The sequence below is a fragment of the Paroedura picta genome, chromosome 3, assembly GCF_049243985.1.
Source record: "Paroedura picta isolate Pp20150507F chromosome 3, Ppicta_v3.0, whole genome shotgun sequence".
Lineage (NCBI taxonomy): Eukaryota > Metazoa > Chordata > Lepidosauria > Squamata > Gekkonidae > Paroedura > Paroedura picta.
The window spans coordinates 122,186,005-122,198,115 of NC_135371.1; the positions used below are offsets into that span (position 1 = coordinate 122,186,005).

General features: G+C 49.1%; 2 protein-coding genes across 9 annotated transcripts in view; one reads left to right on the top strand and one right to left on the bottom strand.

Annotated features, from left to right (window-relative positions):
* Positions 1–8,198, bottom strand: part of ARHGAP44 (Rho GTPase activating protein 44) — a 128,450-nt gene extending 120,252 nt beyond the window's left edge. For all 8 annotated transcript variants that reach the window (XM_077327533.1, XM_077327540.1, XM_077327536.1 and 5 more), the window contains exon 1: positions 7,672–8,198. In XM_077327533.1, the coding sequence (XP_077183648.1) occupies positions 7,672–7,724 (53 nt within the window). In that variant the 5' untranslated portion in view covers positions 7,725–8,198. The remainder of the gene's footprint in view (positions 1–7,671) is intronic.
* Positions 8,199–8,341: 143 nt separating this feature from the next.
* Positions 8,342–12,111, top strand: part of LOC143832720 (cytochrome P450 2C11-like) — a 50,478-nt gene continuing 46,708 nt past the window's right edge. The window contains exon 1 of the mRNA XM_077327542.1: positions 8,342–8,404. Within this exon, the coding sequence (XP_077183657.1) occupies positions 8,357–8,404 (48 nt within the window). The 5' untranslated portion in view covers positions 8,342–8,356. The remainder of the gene's footprint in view (positions 8,405–12,111) is intronic.

Consider the following 12,111-nt stretch of genomic DNA (forward strand, 5'->3'; position numbering starts at 1 on the left):
GGACAATGAATGGCCAAATGCTCTCACCAGAGAAAGCATGGAAAGACAGGACAACACCTGCTCATGGTGCTCCCACAGGATGGTAGCCAAGATCTGGCCAGACCCAATCCTGCCAGCCAGGAGCCTCCTTGAACTTAACTGGCTCTTCCTTTGGAGGAAGCTCTCAAAGCAGGAGGAAAGCTTTATGATTTGTGCCTGGGAGAATTAGGACACAGGCCAATGTTTTCTGCGAGTGCCAGGCATGTGCCAACTTACTACATTTATGTGCACAAGGTTTCCTCTCAAACTTCAGGTCTACAAAAGCCTAGCAGGAGGCCATTTTGACGGAAGAGTCTTCTTGTCTACATGCCAATCTAGGCTGCCATAAAGACACAGAAAAGGTCATTCCAGAAAACGACTTCCCATTGAACAAGTGCCAAAAGATGAAAACGAAGAAAGCACATGGGCAAACCTGGCTAGATCCAGTTCATTCACTGGGCAGCACTTCAGAGCCTTGATTACAGACACTAATCCTGAACACCAGAGCAGGCAAACCATGTGCTGAACGGCAACTTCTGCATGGCTCAGATCTCCAACACATCAGTTTTGCCTTAGCTCTTCTTCTCTACAATGGGTGCCTTATGAATCTGTAATCCCAGCTTTAGCAGCCAGACATCCCCTTTCCAAGTATTATAAATGAACTAGGTTTTTTTTCCTGACTCACAACAACAGCACAAAACCTACCAGTCCAGCTCAAAACAAAGTTCTTTCTAGCCCACCAGTCTGCATCAACAAGAGCCACCATTAGTCAGTGAAAACAGGGAAAATGGAAACTTGCTGCTTGCCTACAAGGCAACTGGAAGACAGTAAGGTGGGCCCTGGGATTTCCTGGCTCAAGCCTTCTGAAGCACTCTTTGCTACACTGGTGTGTTACTGGGACAATGATGTTCATTGCTAAGGAGCCAACTAGAATTTGAAACCAGCTCCAAAACCCTGGTTAAGAGGAACTCTAAGGTAGCTTTGATCACAGCTACTGTGTGAATACCCATGTAATGCCTAACTGTGTTAACGGACAATCACACCATTAAGCCATGGAAGCTAAATTGACAAGCACCTTAAATAAAGAAATCGAATACATAAATAAATACATATAGAAGGATCCTCTTGTACTTATGGATGGAGTCGGGAGCCGAATAAGTATTTGGGAATCTTAACCTCTGGACAAAAGTGCTCAGTTTCTGCATGGCCACTCAACTGCCTCTTTGTGGCCATGCCTTCCAAGGCAATCCTAAACAGAATGATATCCTTCTACATGCACTGGAATCAATAAATTTAAAAGAACGTAACTCTGCTTAGGATGGCACCATGGGTCTCTAGGGCTTAGTCATGGATGGGCAGGAAGGGACGGTGCCCATCCTTCAGTTCTTGTGCCCACCCAGGATCAGCCGAGGGCAAGGAGAACAGAGGAAACTAGTGGGGACGGAAGGCAGCTTTGCTGTGCAAACACGCGGTCTATGGAGGCGGAGACCCAGCAGCAGTGGGAGCAAGGAAGTGAGTGCACTGGAACCGCATGCTCTCTATGCTGCAGCAGTCTGCACTTATTCTCACCTGTTGACCTGAAGCCTCATTGCTTGCCACCGGTTCTTCTACCCTCCTTTGCCCAGCCAGTGCCTGGAACTGCCTGGCTAATGCCATTCCTTCCTCCGTGTCCTGCACTCTCCAGCCCTCCTCACCAGATCTGACTGGCTGTTGCCTCCTCCTGCCCTCCACAGGAAAGGTGATTCAGAGGCTGCTCTTTCCTTCTTACCATGTGCTGCACATGCAGCCAGTGGGGCAGACCTCCAAGGGAGCATGACTATGGTCTCTGTTTCAGAAGTGTATACTTTGAAGTATTCCTGGGTATTGTGGGTCCATCTACCACAGGCTTTCTCAACTAGGGCATCATGAAAGCCTGGGGTTTCTTGATGGTTTCTCCAATGGTTAATTAATTTAAATATATTTTTAAAATTTGTTAAACATTTATCAGGTGATATGATCATATATGGCTATGTCAACCTGCCTCCCTCTCCTAAAACGGCCAATGATGGGCCTGGAAAGGTGGGGAGGGGAGGGGGTTCTGGTGGGCATAGATACAGCTAAATTAATAAACCATATTCTGGGTTTTCTTGAAGCCTGAAGAATTTTTCAGGGAGTTCTCAACAGTAAAAAAATTGAGAAGGGCTGATCTACCTGCAAACAGTTCTGCTCGCTCAGTTTCCCTAAGCTCTGCCAAGGAAAGGAAAAGGCCCTAGGGGCACAAAGACTTTGTGGCTCAACAGCGTGGATTTCGCAGAAAAGCAAGGAGAGGCTTGGTGGTGCAGCCCCTTTTGCTCCCTCCAGGAAATCTGTCCAAGGAAGAGGTTTGGCAATTGCGGGGGTGGGGGGGGAGAAGCACCTCCTTCCTAGCAGGACCACCTAATGGAGGGATTTTTAAATGCTGATCCTCCCCAGCCTAACTTTAGAAGGACTTGGTGAGAGACCCTGTTACCTACCCAACCACCCCCTTCTTTCTAACTCCCTCCTTCCCACTTAACTACACTCCAGCTGTGTTTGACAGCTCTTACCAGACTAAGAAGAGAAGTTGGGATTCTTTTTCTGTGTTCTTTTTCCCTGGTTGAAGAATTCTTGGGGCCCATAGCCTCAGAGCACTGGCAGTGTTACTTGTGCTCCAGGAGAACTGGTCTTTCTGCCATAGGTTTATGTATACACCTGGCCTCTGGGAGAGCTGGTCTACTTGCCATGGGCTTTTATGGGCAAACCCAGCCTCCAGGAGAGCTGGTCTACCCACCATAAGCTTCTATGGGTATATCTGGTCACAGTATCATGAATTTGGAAGGGGCCATATAGGCATCTAGTACAACCCTCTGCTCAGTGCAGGCTCAGCCTAAAGCAGCGGTCTCCAACCCCCCGTCCGTGGATCAGTCGGTACCGGGTCGTGGCTCCTCCTCGTCCTCCTCCCCAGCTGCTGCCTTGGGGGCTGCCCTGCCACTCTGCCACTGACACCCTATCTGTGTGAAGCATGGTTTTCTGCAGTGACAGCAACCAAACCAAAACAACGGAGTAGAGTGGACATAAGCAACACACTTCGGGTGTCATTGTCTCCCATCACTCCCACATGGGGCTGTCTCGTTGCAGAGTAACAAGCTCCCATTGATTTGTTGTTATTGCAAGTTAAAATTTTCATGAAAATAAAATGTTCTTTATATTTGTTTTTTTGTGTGTGTGTGTATCTGTATCTTATTTTGAAGGGATGTTTAAACGTTACCATAGCGACCAGAGTCAGAGAGCATTAGGGCAGTGGTCGAGAGGAGAGTAGACTTACCCCGCCCACAGGCCTCAATAAAATTGTCAAGCGTTGACCGGTCCCCGGTGACAAAAAGGTTGGGGACCACTGGCCTAAAGCATCCAGGATAAGAATCTGTCCAGCCGCTGCTTGAAGACTGCCAGTGAGGGGGAGATCACCACCTCTTTTGGCAGTCAATTCCACTGCTGAACTACTCTGACTGTGATAAAAACCCTAACCATACAGCTCCACAGAACCCCTGGAACCAAAAGGCCTATAGCACAGGTTATATGTGCAACTAGAATAAACATGAAGGGCTTCTCTCCACTCTGCTAAACTGCCCCCTTACCAAAAACTTTGCCCCCCTAACAAAATTTTTCTGGCTACAGGCCTGCTGGTCTCCAATTTTGCCTCCAGCACATGCCAAGCTGCCACATCTCTCCCCCCTTTCCCCCCACAGCTGCTTTTCAGAGCTTCTGAATTCCAAGCAGACTAAAGGGCAAAAGGGTATCTACTACAAATTCCGAGGAAGCCAAACACAAAATGTGCTGATTTCAGCAAAGGAAACTGAATGGCAGAGCAAGCCCCTATGAAGATAGTATTGCCATATGGTCAAGCTCCAATAAAGCTAATCTTTGATATCCGAAACTGCAGAAACCTAGATAAGGCATGATGTTTGAGATACATCCTATCCTATCCTATCCTATCCTAAAAGAAGTACAGCACCAAAGGAACCAATAATTGACAGGCACACAAATGAACAGGCTATATCTGTCCCTTCCATTATACTGGTAAGCTGGTAGCTCTCGCAGCTGAAAAATTCAGTGATTTCTTTAGGAATTAAAGCCAGGAGAAACACCAAAACACACTGATGTTCTGAATCTTGTGATTCCTAATCCCACATTCTGACTTTAAAGAGCTGAGTTGGGATTCTGAAACTCTGACGTTAAACCAATCAGCAGTGGAATCTTAAACAGAGCTGCATCCTTCTAAACTTATTGACATAAGTGATTTTAGAAGGGTATAACTCTTCTTTCAATTGCACTGAGAGTTTCTTGACTGCATCTCTTTTTCAGTTCAGGACCAGGATCAGGCCAGAGCTCCATATTCCAGCAGGGCCTACTGTTCCCAACTCTCTGCCCACATACCTGTCTTGCCACCTGCCCAAGCACCTGTCCCCCATCCACTTGGAAGCACTTTGTGACCCAGGCACTCAGCTGTGTGAACTGCCCAGTGCTGCAAATGGACACACAGTATACGGTGCTATTGGCAGCCACACACTGCCTGGCACCACTGAGGAAAGGGACTGTGGCTAGCTCTGAGCACATGAAGTAGAAGAGCTTGTAAGTAAGCAGAGGAAGGATGCACAGGCACGTGCAGGGCATGCAAGGGAGTGGGTGAGAAGAATGCTGTAAATCGGAGGCTGGTGATGCACAGAGGTGGGCACACAGCCCCTGTGTACTTTCTGCCCAGGACCACCCAAAACCAGGAACTATCCCTGCTTTCACTTTATACTTCCCAACATTTCTCCCTGTAAAACTGACCACCATGCAAAGCAGAGGCATGACTAATATGGACACACTGGATTACTACACAAGCAATCCTGATCCAGTCAGATCTCAGTAGCTAAGCAGGGTAGGCCCTGGCTAACACTTGGAAAGGCAGCCTCCAAGGAACACCAGGGCCATGACAGGAGGACAGGCAATGGCAGACCACCTCTGAACATCTTTTGCCTGGCAGACAGACAATCTTGGGATCTCTTGGCTACATAACACACACATGTCATATAATAAATACTGGGTGACTACAATTAATTTCTATTCATCTGCTTACACCCATGGAGCTCCTGCACATGCTGAAAATTAGACAAAAAACCCACAATGGAAACATGTAATATGTTTAAGCAGGGCCTAACACCTCCAGGGATCATGCTAGTCCTATCGAAACATGGTCATGATGCATAATTAACATTTGCAAAATAAGTAGCTATATATGTCTGGCTCACAATCAGTTTCTGGGAGGGTCTCAAAGCACAACAAACAAGAATGTTATGCTCTGTCATATGACCCTTCCATATTGCACTGTTGCAGCTCCCTACCTCAATCCCTCCCTCACAATCTAGGTCATTTGTTGTGCAAATTGGCTGCTATTATTCCCTATGGGCTTCAGGATGCCATCCACAGACCCTGCAGCAGTGAAACCAAGTCCCCCCTGCCACCAGAAGGGGGTCAGGGAAGACTAAACAGCTTCCTCCATACATGCACATGGCTTTCAACATCCATTGACAAACATAGCAGATGGCCTCTTCAGCAGCAGAGTACTGAGAAAGGAGGAGAAGCCAAGCCCCCAACATGGTTTCAGGGTCCGACAGTCATTTTTGTGGGATATAAAACAGCCACACAACTCTTTGTGTGTGTTGTGTGGCAGGGGACAGTTTTAGGCACACTGACTTAGAGCAGCTAACACAGTAGGGGCCCAATGAAACCCAAAGCTGGCAAAGTTCAGCCCCCTCCCCCCAGAGGTTTGAGACAACTAATCAGAAAGAGGGCTAGGCGATCTGCAAGCTTCAGAGGAGGAACAAGCCCCACGGAGCTGTATGGTTATTTTTAGGTTATTTTCTTTTTAAGCAAAGGAAGTTTAAGTTCAGGATAATACTCTTTAGCAAAATAAAGCTGTCGGTTGCTTCCAAAGGATGTGGCACAAGCAACAGCATCAGCTGTGCTGGGCTCTGACCCTGCAGTTCCTTAAACTGGCTGTAGTACTACAGGCCCCAAGAATCCTGAATTTGGACCTGGGAACAAGATCTAAAGATAGCCTTTTGTGAGACAAGCTCTTCCATTATCAGTCAGCCTGGCTTGCAGAGCCAACTGATGCTCACAGCTGACACCCATCACCTTCATTGATTGGCAGGAATGAATGATGTCAGGCTCCTCTGCTAGCCCCCTACAATCCCCCATTAAAGCCATCAGAAGGGAAGCACAAATCAAACCAATTCACTGCAAAGACTCAGCTGTAATTCCCTCCCAGGTTCCAACGTTCCCTGAAAGCCACATGACTCCTCTCTGCTCCGCCAATCCTTCATCCTACCTCCTGCCATAACACCGCATAGATTACAAGCTGCAAAAAACAAAAACAAAAAACCCACAACCCTCTGAGAATTATTATACAACTGTAATAAAGCGAGGTGTAGAGACAGGCCCATACAGTACGGCAGAGCCTGCAGGCTGCTATCGCCACTCCAAACGGATCCTGGAAGCCACACCAAATGCAGAAGAGAGAGTCCTGCAGGGCTTCCCAGTCCCAGGAGGCTGGAAAGGGGGTTCAGGAGCCAGAGCCCCCCATGCCCATCGCAGCACAAAAGCCACCCCCCACAAGCTCACCTCTGGGACCCCAACATTGCATTGCCAAACAGCCAATGTTCACAAGAAGGCTGGCCAGAAATCACTGTCTGTCTTTTAGAATTGAAAACTGCTCATCCTCAAAGAAGCAAGACTGCTTTCACCTCTGCTTTTGCACAAGGAATAGGAAAGCAGCCCCCCCCCCCTTGCCCCAGCAAAAGACAGTGTCACACCCTTCTAAACCCACTGACTTCAATGGGCTTGAGAAGAGCATAACACTGTTTAGGATTGCCCTGCAAATCTCACTCAGTTTTCTCAAATGTGAGAGCTAAATGCTGTGGCCATCCTGCTTCCTTCACCAAAAAGTCAACTGCCCTAAGGAAAGGAGATGGGGATTCTCAAACTGGAGGAATGGACTGGAAAACTACTCCTCCCAACCTCACATCAGAACCCCCTCCCCCTGATGTCATGACCTCCCTTCCCTGGTTGCTTTGGGTTAATGCGTCTACCTGTCCTTCCTGCCAGCAACTATTTATGATAAGCTAGAGGCGAAAACCTAGCAGGTGCCCAGCAGGAACACACTGCGAACAGATCAGCCAAAGGCCAACTGGCAAGCAGAGGTCTGCAAGGCTCAGTCCCAGAGCGCTGGGAGAAGGAAGGCTCCCCATTTCCAAAACACGGACTGTCCTAATAGGAGCACCAAGGCGTTACTACTAACTTGCTCCTAGTGTAACTACAGGAGCGTCTGATCGCGTGGTGGTGGTGGGGAGACAGCGCGAAACAGGGACACGGAGAGCCAGAAGCGAGGCGTATTTAAGGTTTGATCAAGGAGGGGGAGGGGGAACCTGAGCAAACCAAGGGATGTAACCAGGGGAGCGGAACAGGCGTAGCCTTCCATTGACGAAGGATCGGCGCGAAAGGTGCTCCGTGTCTCTCCTCGCCCCGGGGCCGCTGGCGTCGGCCGCAGGGAAAGGAGGGCTGGTCCGGAGAGATGCCAAGCCACTTCCCCATGGCCACCGCCACCCGGCTTACCTGCCCACGGTCTGGTTGGCGAGCTGCCGCATGCGGTTGAATTGCTTCTTCATGGTTGCGCCCTTGGCCGAGGAGCACAGCGCCGAGTTGGGGGGAGGGGGGAATCGGTGGCTATCCCGGGGAGGAGGGGGGCGGTTACATGGCCCTTCTTCTGCAAGGAGGAGAAGGGGGGTGGGGGCGGAGGAGTCTAGAACCGCAGAGCGGGAGAGGGAGGGCGGCAGCCCCCAATCAGCAACCTCGCTGCCTCCTGCATCCTCCGGGCGCGCTGCTGCTGCTGCCGCCTTGTCGCTCGCGCCGCCGCCACCACCACCACCACCACCACCGAGCGAGCACGCCCGGCCCCGACGGCTCAGCGCATCCCGCCGGCCCTCGCTGGGCCAGCCATGCTCGGCGTTGCTTCCCTCCTTGATTAGCGCGATGCCGACCCGCTGCGTTTTTGCAGGCTGGAGCCGAGTCAGCGGCGGCTCTCACTGCGGCTGCCCGGCCTGGGGCGCTGTGGGAGCTGTAGTCCCTCCTCCGGCCGGCCTCTTTCCGACGGGCGAAGGGAGAGGGCGCTGCGGAGCACCTCGCAGGCCGGTCCGGCCGTGCGCTGAGGATGGGAGGCAGCGCCGCGCCTTTAGGGCCTCGTCGGGACGAAAGCCCCGGGCGGGGGAAGCGAGGATTCGTATCGGTGATGCTGCGATAGATGGGGATTCCTTCCAGGCCCCGAAGGCCTCCACGGCAGCCTTTAAAGGTCAAGAGTGAAGAGGCTATGTTTGAAGCGGCTTCCCAATGGAACTGAAAATGCGACCCTATAGTAAGGCCATGCAGTTCCACAGGCCGTTTTAGCACAGAGGGCAAAAGTATATGCAGGGCTCTTCACTCTGTGGGTATGAATTTGCTGCTTTTCCCAAGCCCCCGGGACATTTGCCTGGGCTGAGGTCCCTGACAGAGCTATCTAGGTTCTGCAGGGCCTGCAAGACCCCACTTCTTCCAGGCATTTGGTGGGGGGGGGGGGAGTAACCAGAGTTATCAACTATGGGTCCTGCCCTAGTCATGTGTTGAGATCAACCCCCAGGTTTATACCATCTGGGGACGCTGTATTGATCCTGAGGCTGGAATAGCAGAGCTGGGGCTGAGAGATTTAGTAAAGTCTATTATGGTAAGAGCCTCTTGTGGCGCAGAGTGGTAAGGCAGCAGAAATGCTGTTTGAAGCTGTCTGCCCATGAGGTTGGGAGTTCGATCCCAGCAGCCGGCTCAAGGTTAACTCAGCCTTCCATCCTTCCGAGGTCGGTAAAATGAGTACCCAGCTTGCTGCTGGGGGGTAAACAGTAATGACTGGGGAAGGCACTGGCAAACCACCCCGTATTGAGTCTGCCATGAAAACGCTAGAGGGCGTCACCCCAAGGGTCAGACATGACTCAGTGCTTGCACAGGGGATACCTTTACCTTTATGCTTATTATCCTTATAATTTTATTAGAGGATTTATGGGTTTTCATTGTGATTTTATTGGTTTTTATATTGTAAACCGCCACAAGATGGCAATGAGTGGCGGTTGAAGTATAAAATAAATAAAATTGTGTGTCATCTCCTACCTGTAATTGCAGGTAGTAAATTGTGCTATTTCAGCCATCCAGACTGTAAAGCCTTCCCACTACTTTTTGTTGCCGCGTCACACCTTTACCCTTCCTGTCTAGTGGGTGGAAAAGGCAGAAGTCACACTCTTTACTTGCCATTCCTTGGTCTGTCAATCACTTGAGACAACCAATCCCTTCTCAGTGGAGGTTTGGGGGTCTTTAAAGGCCCATCAAGCTCCAAATTTAATTTTTTTTTGAGTCTGCCATGAGAACACTAGAGGTAGTCACCCCAAGGGCCATACATGACTCGGTGCTTGCACAGGGGATACCTTTACCTTTTTATGGTGTTAAGCCACGCTGATTAATTTTCCTTTTTCTGCTTGCTGTTTCATCAAGTGTACATACCCACCCATGACACCCCCAAATGCTACCAGTATAAGCCCGCCATGCTGCACACCTTTCGGCCGTTGTTTCTGGAGAGTGACCATTTCCGGAGCATACTAACAATGAAGAATCTCCTCGTCACGCACTGGCTTGGGTGGCATGCATCATGCAAAGAATTTTTGCCACCATACTTTGAATCAGAGAGGACACGGCTTTGTTCTATGTGAGGATGCTCCTGCTGTTACAAAGCTGGAAGCCTCATAGATTCATCTCCAGCTTTGCCAGTCCATTAGGATTTTGCAAAGGTTTCAGAGTGCAGCAAGGCAAAGGTGGTTTGATCTCATGGAGGTATGTTTCCTAAAGCAGATGTAGATGGACAAGAGAACCACCAACTAGTGGGATAACTTCATCCTGGCCACCTGGAATGATGACGAATGGATCCTTAACTTCAGGATGTCCAGAGGCAACTTTGCCGAGATTGTTTCCATTCTAAGAGGGAAACTGCAGCACCAGGCAACCAACAAACACATTTCGACCCTACTGGGTCTTCCTCAGTGGTCAGTATTATTAAATAATGCACTTATATCTAAAACCAATTATGAAGTATAGCTGGGTGTTGAAGGGAAATCTATTAGGTGTAGCCCCAACTAATACTGGTATGATGTTTCTTTTTGGAGCACGACTTTCTAAGAAATGTAATATCTAGAAATGTAATATCAAGGAAGACCACTCTCAGCTACTGTATTACTCTGCAAAGAGGGTGCATCTCATGTTCTTTTCTGACACCCATGAGATGTATTCTCTTTGCAGAGTAATACAGTAGCTGAGAGTGGTGTTCCTAGATATTATGTATCTTTGAAGGTGCTGCTCCTAACTATTATTTATTTGTTTGTTTGTTTGTTTATTTATATCCCGCCTCCTCCCGAAGGCTCGAGGCGGCCCACATAAAACCCCCTCCCTTAAAATCCATAACAATAACGTAAAATTACAGTAAATAACAACCAATTAATCAACAATAACAACAATATTGTTCATATGCAATTAGATCTGTATAGCCTTTTAATATAGTTTTTACTTTATTTTTAACTAGTAATCAAGCCCGCTGTATGACTAATACAGCGGGCGCTAGGTACTTACTGTCTTGCGGGTGTTCCATGGCGGTGGGCTGTCGGCGGGGCCTCCCCCGGGCAGCGGTCTTGCGGCGGCGGCGGCTCCCTCGGGCGGCGGCCTGACGCGGCAAGAGGCGCTTTGCGCCTCTCGCCGCGTCAGGCCGCCGAGCAGGGAGCCCGCGGCAGCCACGCAGAGCGCGGCTGCCGGGGGCTCCCTTGCAGGCGGCCTGATGCGTTGGAGGCGCTTTGGCTGACGCGTCGGCTGGGGCTGGGAATCAGAGGGACCAGTTGGCAGGCACTTCGCGCCTGCCAATTGGTCCCTCCAATTGTCTGTCCAGAAGAAGGGTCCAATCTGGACCCTTCCTCATCCCGGACACATCCCGCCCCAGAACCCCTTACTGAATTATTTAGTCCGCGGCGCACGCAGCACCGCGGGCGGTGTTGTGATAATTGTTAAAATTTTATATTGTTTTATAGCTCAACTTTTGAGTTCCTGACTTTGTTAAGGTTGGGTTTTCGTTCCCTTTTTGGTTTTGCAAAATAAACATTATTCAGTTTTAATAAGAATTGCCTCGCAATCCCCTTTTTAATAAAATTAATTCTTCCCCACCCAGACATCTCAAACATGCACTTTGAGTTAGTCTCCTCTTGTGATTGCCCAAACCTTTCTTGCCCCAACTATGTGGGCAGAATTCTATCACCACATTTCACTTTGCTCCAGAAATAAATGCAAAATGCAAGTAAAACCTTAACAAACCTTTTATTGTTTTACAAACATGGGGTGGGGGGGGGTTCTGTATGCCAGCAACATGCCAAGGCTGTCCTGGAACATTTTTCTCATGCGGGAATAGCCACAGAATATGGATGTACAAGCAACCTTATAAACTTAGCTTGTTATTCTAATGAGGTGCTTGAGCATCTAAATTATACTGCATATATTTGTTGAATATTTTCATGATGCTCTTTGCTAATTAATTTACTCTCTTCTTATGTGTCATCTGGTGATTTCCATTTCATTGTCTGAGGAAGTGCACAGGAAAGCTCACCCTTTGAGGTCTTAAGGTGCCATTTGTCTCAAACTTTCTTAAGCAACCATCCAATAGGAAAAAGAACACATGTTAAAAATCCCACCATTGTTGGGAGTCAGTTGTTAGTAATGCAGCCTGGTGAGGTGATTAAGAGTGGCAGCTTCTTATCTGGAGAGACTGGTTCCCCACTCCTCCTTCACATGCAGCCAGCTGGGTGACCTTGGGCTAATCACAGTCCTGTTGGAGCTGTTCTTACAGAGCAGTTCTGTCAGTGCTGTCTCAGCCCCACTTATCTCACAAGGTGTCTGTTGTGGTAAGGGGAAAGGAAGGTGATTGTAAGCTGCTTGAAGACTCCTTTAGGT